Source organism: Vigna angularis, chromosome 8 (assembly GCF_016808095.1).
Source record: "Vigna angularis cultivar LongXiaoDou No.4 chromosome 8, ASM1680809v1, whole genome shotgun sequence".
NCBI classification, from domain to species: domain Eukaryota; kingdom Viridiplantae; phylum Streptophyta; class Magnoliopsida; order Fabales; family Fabaceae; genus Vigna; species Vigna angularis.
The window spans coordinates 7,759,793-7,768,758 of record NC_068977.1 but is presented as its reverse complement, the minus strand read 5'-3'; the positions used below and the strand labels follow the sequence as shown (position 1 = coordinate 7,768,758).

Below are 8,966 nucleotides of genomic sequence, written 5' to 3'. Positions count from 1 at the left end.
AAGATAAGAAAACAAAATAATAGTCTCATAATAACGAAAAAATCAAATTATAAAAAGACTAAATTAAAAACAAAAAATTCGAAGTACTCGCAAACCAAAAATTTAATAAAAGTTTAATTGAGAATATAAATTTATGAAATTCTTCAAACTTATTAAACTTTTCTTCTATCATAAAATCACATCTTGATACACTTGCCCAACACGGTAACATACGAGTAATCACATCTCAGCAAATTTCTAACTCATCTAAATTGTGGTCACAATCTTTAATATTATGAAAAATTGTTGACAAACACAGATAATGCAGCACAGTTACGATCATGATGATCACAAACTTCAAAATCCTTCAAGTTGCGACCACAATTACAGTTATGAACCGTTTCCCATGATGGACATAAGCACCAAGGCTGTGGTGAATTTCCCTAACTCTTATTAAACTGGTCTTACAGGAGTCTACAGTAGAAGACTACATCTGCAATCATGCTTGATGCACCACAACAAATTCCTCAGTCATAGTAACTTCAAAAGAAAAAGATGATTCAATATAGTACAAAAAATTCAAATATGCTTGCGCATTGATTAAATCTTCATCATGAAGCTGGAAGACCAGGCACAAAAATTGGCACTCCCAGAACTGTGTGTTTAACACTCTCCCTTTGGAATCAATTCATGCTAAACTTCTACTTCTAGTTATGTCTAGGTAGATAGCACAGGCTGTTCAGATGGCTCCTCTGCCTGCAAACTCTCATAGTACTTCACAAGAACATTCCACCCACTTGGACACATGAAACCTTCTGGTGGGTTCTCCCCGCTTCTCGCAAAAGCCCGCATCTACAAACATAAATCATCAAAGAAACCATGAAAATTTGTAAAGAAATGTTGTCAATTGTCAAAGGATTTCAGAAACCAAACTTGATGATACATAATATTGGAGTGTAAAAGTTTGATTCTATTCACAGAACCAGCATCTCAATATCTTGCACTTAACATGTTATAATGAGTAAAATATATTTTTGATTTCTCAGTATTTCAAAGTTCGGTTTTAGTCCTTACATTTACCAAGAAAGTATGAACAAACTATATAAGAGACTAAAACATTTCCTTCAATCCAAAACCCTAAAACAGTGACTCTTCTTTTGCTTATTTGTACTCAATCTGACATTTGGATTTCTATCAATATCCTAACATGTAATGATGAGTAGTGTTGACAAGTATCAGACTTAAGTTTGTAGAACCTGAAACATCTTATTGAAGGACAGGGAATCAAATACCTTGGTTCCAGAAATAAAGAGGAAATCTTTAGCACGGGTTGGGTCAAAAAATGCCATCTTATTAACCTTTGTGTCATAAGCTGCCACCTGTAATTTAAAAATGGCATACAAGAAAACAGGTATTATCAGACATATATCTATGGTCCAAACAGTCACAGAAGAAAACAAACAATTCCGCATCATAATGGTAGGTAGTATATATTATCAGACATATATCTATCGTCGAAACAGTCACAGAAGAAAACAAACAATTCAGCATCATAACGGTAGTTAGTATATTAAGCTTAAGTGAACAACTTTCTACATATATGAACAAAACAATGTTATTTCTCATCCCAAAAACAAGTCATGGTATGCATGACTAAGTAGTTGATTACTTGATTTAATTGAGTATCAGCTTGAAAGAAACTAAGTACAAAATACTAAGCAAAACATCATGCAGAAGATAGCATTGAAAGAAGGTAACTCTCACTGGATTAAGAAGCTATAGGCACATGTAAAAGTAATACTTCTTACCCTGAATGGCAAAATGTTAAGCTTCTCCAAACCAGGAGCCATGCTAAGAACCTTCTTTCCATGATCAGGGTCATACAAATCCCTTTTCTCAGTTGGGTGACCCATACCTGCTGGATCACGACCAACAATATAGAAGTTTGCACCTGCATTTATGCGTGCCTTGGCATGCCACTGTACTTCAGTTGGACCAGCATAATGCATAGGCGATGGAAATATGGCAACTATGGTAGTCTCGGGATCAAGAACTCCATCTTCCAGGACCTAAGCATAAACACAAAAAGATTTGAGGATAAAATTCCATGGATTTTTCAATAATAAAATGAATAGATTTCTGAAAATGCACAACAGTTTAATCACTTCCAAGGTCATTTCTGAGCATACATTGATACAGAACATTCTCATTCACATTAACATTACGGTGACTCTAGGAATTACCTTACTATGTTGCTCCATCCTAACATCCAAGGGAACATCATCAACCTTTGTGAATCCTCCAAGAGGATGAAGCAGTAAAATTGGATTTTTGTAGCCCATTTCCAGAAGGCGTTTGCGAGTATCATTCATTAACAAGGCATGGCCATTGTGCACAGGGTTTCTTAACTGGAAGGCAAAAACTGCATCGGCTTCACGCTTGTCAAATTCGTCTCGGAGTTGTTTGGGAGAGAGCCTGTAGTCATCAAGACCATCATTATATTTGATAGGTTTCAGCACTTCCAAATCTCCTCCAATAAGCCAATTTCCAGCTCGAGTGATGACCTCCTCAACATAAGGTAATCCAGGAGCAGTGGTTCCCCAAGTTCTAGCTATTCTCTCTTCCTTGTTATGCTTGTAGATTTCAACACTGCATAGGAGATTAATGGTTAATCATTGCTAAGAGAGGCCATGACAGAAATTTACTTACATAGCTAATGTACTTCAACAATCTTATTTTCAAAATAACTTTATGGCTTACAGTTAAAACAAACCAGACGACTGAAACTGAAGAGAACATTAATCATCCAAGTACTAAAATGTGAGACTTATGAAAATACAAGAAGTTAGGAAAGGTCAATATTTCTTAACAATTTTCATAAGTCTTTCCCTCAGTTATTTAAGGTCTCCCCTACACAGACAAGATCTTCTCATCATGATAGTTTTTTCCCTACACATAGAAAAAAATGAATGTAGATCTCAATCTGGTTTTTAACAGGGTATTGTGACAACATAATTTTATAAAGATGAGGACTTTGTGAGAAGAACTGGTTCCATTTATGGTCATCTCAGATTTTAACTGAGCCACTTCATAACTTGGTAGCAAGAGAGGAGGCTCAGCAAGACTTTCTTGCCTTTCAGGAATTTGAAGCAGAACCTAAGACCTTTCATCTCAGCTAGACCATTCCAAACTCAAATTCATGTCTCTAAACAATGGAGACTAGATAGTGATACTTCAGATCACCTATTTGAAATCATTCCAAGACTATTTGATACTTTTGGACTTCCAACCCTATTGAAACATGCCATTTTTTAAGGCCCAATTCCCTTTCCACATATCATCCAAAGACAGTGAAATGGATTGCCACACTGTTTATGAACAAGTTCTAACACAGGAGATATCTCCACAACACAATGCCAGCTGCAGTTTGTTGCCACCTGCACTAGGGGATCGGAATGGAAGCAATTCCCATCCTAGCTCAGCAAGTTTGGCATTTCAACATTTTAACATTTGAGGATAAAAAGTTTTAATTTGACTAAGATGGTTCAACATATAATTTCTGTTACCTTTCACTCATCCTTCCGTAGAGCTTACTGTTCAGTTTTACAATAGCCATTTACATTAATGTTCACAAATCATCTACCAGCGCATATTTCTGGCAGCTGACCAATCCCCTTTCTTGGGGGTTTCAAAAAATTTCTTCAACCAACCCCTTCTGCAATGGAAATTTCTTCAAAAATTTCTGCAATGGTATCCGTTCCTTTCACAATTTTAATCATTAAGCTATCCCACCAAAATTCATACAAAACACCACAATTGAACGATCAACAAGAAATTAAACACCAACCAGAAACAAAAAAACGCCATCAGACTAACTAACCTTCGAAGAATTGCAACAAAATCTCCATCAGGCCCCAGCAACGCCACATGCGAAGAGGACCCAATTCTCCCTTTGGTCTCGTCATCAATGGCCAACACAATGGGAAGGGACATGTTCACGAAAGAACCATCCTTGACCCTAAGGGAATTGAAATGCAAACTCTGAAGATACTCATCCTCCCTCATGAACCCTCTCAAGGGACTAGCCCAGCCTTCCCCCACCACATGCACCCACTCAAGATCAATCCTTGTGAGCTGCACCTTGGGCAGCGTCTCGGCCTCAATGATCTTAGCACCCCTCACACTCTCAGGCACCACAAGATCCACCAATGCCCCCCCATCAGGCTCTATCAGAGAACTCTTGACCATGGCACCACACTGCACTCTTGGCCTAACTCTACACGCGGGGATGATCAAAGGGTTGGTGCTATAAATGGGCTTGGGACGAATCTTGGCGTTGTAGCAACAAGTTTCGAAAGTTGTTACCTTTTTTGCATGGTGGTGGTGGGTGAGGTGGGAGGAAGAAGATGAAGCCAAGTGTAGCTTGATGGTTAGACTTAGAGACATGCTATAGAAGGAAAATGGAGTGTTGTTGGAGAGAGAAAGAAGTAAGGCTGTGAAGAGAAGGGAAAGTGAGAAACGAACGCGTGTAACGTGGGGAACACAGAAGCAAAACCAAGGAGTGTTATGGTATTATGGTGTGGCACAGTTTCAGTGGCAACCACTACCTATGAATATGGCGAACATGTTGGAGTGATAAGGCCACGCAAGTGGGTTCGTATGCCTTTTTGAGTGTGTGGACGAGAAAATGGTGGCAGTCATTGCTGCTGCAACTGGGGACCATGATTTGTACTAAAAGCCTCAAAGCTAAAGGTAGAACCGTTCCTTGTTCAAACCGCACAAAACTCAAAATTCAATCACTTGTGTATGTGCTCACTAAAACAAGGACAAGGAACAGAAACAAGTTAGACTACTATGTTAGACTTAAATATTTTTAGAAATATACTATGCTGTTTTTTTTTATATCGAATTATATTATGCATAAAATAATAATAATAATAACAATATAAAAATATGTGTAATTACTAATACACATTCTTAGGTTGATAGACATTTTAAATTTTGTGATGAATAAATATTTGCAAACATAAACTATTTAAGATTTATGATAAACAACTTATTATGATCCAAAGATTTGTTTGACTATTCTAAGAAAATAAAAAGTAAAAATTGGAAGAGAAGATGTTACAAAAAAATATGAATATTAATAATAAAAATAAAATTTTAAAAATTAGTTTTATGTAATATTAATTGTTTGGTTGGTAATATGAAATTAGTGTAATTTAAATAAAATCATAACGATGATAATAAAAATATTTAAAGCTTTTAATTGTTAACTTTTTCCAATCATTAGTTACGTTATCAAATAAAAAAGCATGTTAAATTACTAATAATATTTACTGTGATAATAAAATGAATACTTTTCCTCTATTGCCCTTATTGTTTCATTCTATACAACGGGTGCACAAAAGGTTTAAATTGATTTTTTTCTTAATTTATATATATACAGAGAACCTCCTTAATTAAATAAGAATTAATTTTCATCTTAAATGATCATAAATGTATATTAATTATTTTTCATATAAAAATGGTAACTTCTTTCTTGATCGTGAAATGTGGGGAATACGTCCTTAAATATTATAACTCTTTTTTTTCATTTTTGTTAATATATTAAAAGTTTAACTAAGTTTAAAGTTTGACTAATTGTGATATTTTTAATTGTGTCTTTATTATATTTATTTATTTATTAAATATTTAAAAAAATTATACTTTTTTATTGATATTAAAAAATCAATTTTTTAGGAAAAAAATTGTAGATAAAATATTAAATTCGTCGCAAAATTAGATATTACTAAGTAATTACATATAAGTACATTTACACATAGAAATAATTTTGTCACTACTATATATGGAATAATCCACGGGTAATGACCAGGAGTATTTTCCAGCATCAAAGGGCGTATAAAATATTGTAAACATCTGTATGTACGAAAATATCACCAATATGTAACAAACACGTAGATTACCGAAAATAAATCTGTATGTATAGCAAAATATTTGAGGAATATTAAAACACTTAGCAATAATTCCTTGGTAAAAAATATATTTGTCGGTATAACATCTGTTAATTAGAAAAAAAATATATTTATTTTTGTTTGGGGATTCGAATATATTTTTAAGATTCAATTGTAATAAAATAAAATTTTATCAACGCATCACCAATGTAATGACATTCAAATTTTACCAACACGTAACTAATTCAAATAAAGTTGGTCCACATGTCAGAATCCAATGAAACTCTAACAAAACATAATTTAACTAATATCGGGTAATCTAAATCAAGTTATAACGACGTATAATCCAAACCAAGAGCTAAAAACATATAATCTAAAATCAAGTGACAATTGATAAACTAAAATCAAGTGACAATTGATAATCCAAAATTAAGCTATAAGAAAATATAATATAAATCAAGTTCTAACAAAACATAATCTTAATGCTAACATAATTTAAAAAGTTCAAAATTAAAACTAAATGTCTAATAATTAGAGTAATTAGGTCTATATTAGTGATGGTCTTCATGTTTTTTTTTGTTGTGTTCCTTTTTATCTTGTTGAGGTTTGTATATCAAGATGGAAGGAAAAGAAGGATAACACTAACATATGATTGTAATTAGAAACTTAAAAACTCATTATACTCCCTACAATGAACGTTTCGTTTTAGTTGAACAATATCTTGTAAAGTATAAAATAGGCTTGAACTTCCTTTATATGTGACTTTCTATCCATATCTAAAAATATGAACGAGTTTTTCATTTCTGCATATTTGACTTTTCACCTACAACAAGAATCCAACTATTTGCTCTTATTGTGTGTTTACTTACATGTGTATAATATTAAAAAAATATTGGACTTACATGTGTCCTTCTAAATCATTCATCAACAAATTTATTACTAAACATTCACATATGAGTTTACTTTAAAACTTCATTAATGTGGTAGGTAACTCAAGTTTTTCTTTTACAAACAACATCAGTAATATAAATGTTATAAAAAAAATACAATTTCTCTTTTTTATGTACTTACCATGTGAATCACATGCTCACATGCACTAATGAAGTCGTTTGTGTATAAATTGTCACCTATTCTAAATATTAGATTTTGTTGGACTTGTGAATAGTTTGCACAATATGAAGAAAAATTCCACTTCAATAGTAGTAAGTTTCAAATCTCATCAAACATCCAATTTCGACATCTTTCGAGTTATATGTGTTATCATAAACATCTTAAATAGCCTATACAAGTCTTTTAAGTGAAAAATCTTTTTATCCTTTTCTCCTATTAATTAGTCTTCAATGGTTGAAGATTGTTTCCATATCTTGTATAAGAAGAACATGTCAAAATGATAGTTCAATAATTAATTATTTTATTCTCATTAAATTTAGGTGAACTTACAAATCAAAATTGTCCCGAACCATTGAAATTTCATATTAATATCATGTTTTCATACACTTGGTTTAAGGTTGGTTAAATCTTAGAAGATAGTATTAATGTTATTGTAAGACCATGAAAAATATTTACCTTAATAGTAACAATTTTATTACTAGTAGTAATAAATTTCTTTGTGAATGGAAAATATGATAAGTTTATGTAAAAATAAAATGTGGAAAGCTAAATAAGAAATTTTGGTAGCTTAATTGGTAGAAAATTGTGGTGATTTCAAGAACATGGGTTCAAACTCTTTTCTACCTTTTTGTTAAAAAAAATTAAAATATTGATAGTGGATAAAGCACTCCATGTTTTAAGGCATTATTGAGGAATCCATTATGTAAGTGGTGATTAAGATATTAATATAATAAAATAATATTAAAAAATTGTTGAATAGTAAAATTTTTGGACTATAAATAGCCATGAGAGGGGAGGCTATTTTGCACAAAGAGAGAAAGAATCAAGTGAGAAACCTTGAGAAATAGAGAAGAAAGAGTTAGGAAGAAATTTTTAGTTGCAAGAAGAGTAGAGGCTCTGAAGGGTTTTCGGGGAAACAAATTCGAAGCAAGAGAAGTCTGGAATAGAGGTAGGGGAGCTAACCTTTCTAAGCTTTTATATTATGATTTAGTATTGTTTTATTACTATTCATGTCTTGAAATTCTGTGTGAATATTGTTAATAAAAAAAACATAGGTGCTTACGGTATATCTATCTATAGTGAATTTCTGTGCTAATATTATATGTTGTTGTTTTGAATTTGTAAATAAGAAATTTGTTAAAAACTAGTTGAGGAACACTTTGGCTAAGGAAAGACTTGGTACTTAAGTTGTCCATTGTGACACACCTCTCTTTCTTGGAAGTCTACTTGACAAGTTTTTAACTTAAATCCTACTGAACAGATTATGTACTGTTAAATTATTGTGCAATATATCTTGTTGGAATGGAAATTTCTGATGAATTCATGTTATTGTGGTAGATATGGAATTATGAATTATAATTGTGATGGTAGGATAGAGGAATCTTAAAAATCGGAGTTGGTACATCCCTAATCATAGAGTAGCCCTGGTCAAATCCAGTAAGTTGTGACTAGTCATATGTACTGGCGTTTATGGTGAGTTTGATTCGTCAAACATTTGATTCTTCTCCGGTGACCATTTATGGTGATATTTTAGTATTGTTAATTTATTTTTTGATATATTCATTTTGTATGATTTCTGTGATGATTGTAATTTATTATATTGGATTTGAATTTATGCATCTGAACATGATATGAGTATTATGGAGAGATTTCGTAATGGTATAATATGAGTTGAGGAATGTGAGCATGGTATGAGTCTCGTGGAGAGATTCTGTAATGATATGGTATTTGTGTATATGTTGATGTTGAGGGTCCTGATGTTGGAGGTTATCCTGATACTCTAATAATCATCCAGTCTCAAGTAGAAAAGGATGAATTATGTGGTGAGAGGGGCAGGAGGTCCTGGTCTATGTGTCGGTTTTGGACATAGTGTTGAGGACTAACCTTGTGGATGGTACGGAGGGCAGGAAGTCCTGGTCTATG

At 32.8% G+C, this 8,966-nt stretch overlaps 1 protein-coding gene across 2 annotated transcripts; it reads right to left on the bottom strand.

Moving 5' to 3' along the window:
* Nucleotides 1-312: 312 nt before the first annotated feature.
* On the bottom strand, nt 313-4,665 carry LOC108346083 (ATP sulfurylase 2). 2 transcript variants are annotated; one of them, XM_017585038.2, is made up of 5 exons: nt 3,860-4,665; nt 2,223-2,628; nt 1,788-2,048; nt 1,272-1,358; nt 313-831 (listed from the first exon to the last, which is right to left on the bottom strand). In XM_017585038.2, the coding sequence occupies exons 1-5, from the start codon at nt 4,423-4,425 to the stop codon at nt 697-699; spliced, it is 1,455 nt and encodes a 484-aa protein (XP_017440527.1). In that variant the 5' UTR covers nt 4,426-4,665; the 3' UTR covers nt 313-696. The 2 variants fall into 2 exon arrangements, with proteins under 2 accessions (XP_017440527.1, XP_052723338.1); XM_052867378.1 differs by lacking the exon at nt 3,860-4,665 and adding an exon at nt 3,546-3,718.
* Between the last annotated feature and the right edge of the window lie 4,301 nt (nt 4,666-8,966).

Coding starts and splice junctions, on each gene's coding strand:
- LOC108346083 (XM_017585038.2), bottom strand. CDS start 4,425: ATGTCTCTAAGTCTAACCATCAAGCTACACTTGGCTTCATCTTCTTCC. Junction 2,629..3,859: donor TTTGTTGCAATTCTTCGAAG/GTTAGTTAGTCT, acceptor TCTCCTATGCAG/TGTTGAAATCTACAAGCATA. Junction 832..1,271: donor TCTTTATTTCTGGAACCAAG/GTATTTGATTCC, acceptor TTATGTTTGTAG/ATGCGGGCTTTTGCGAGAAG.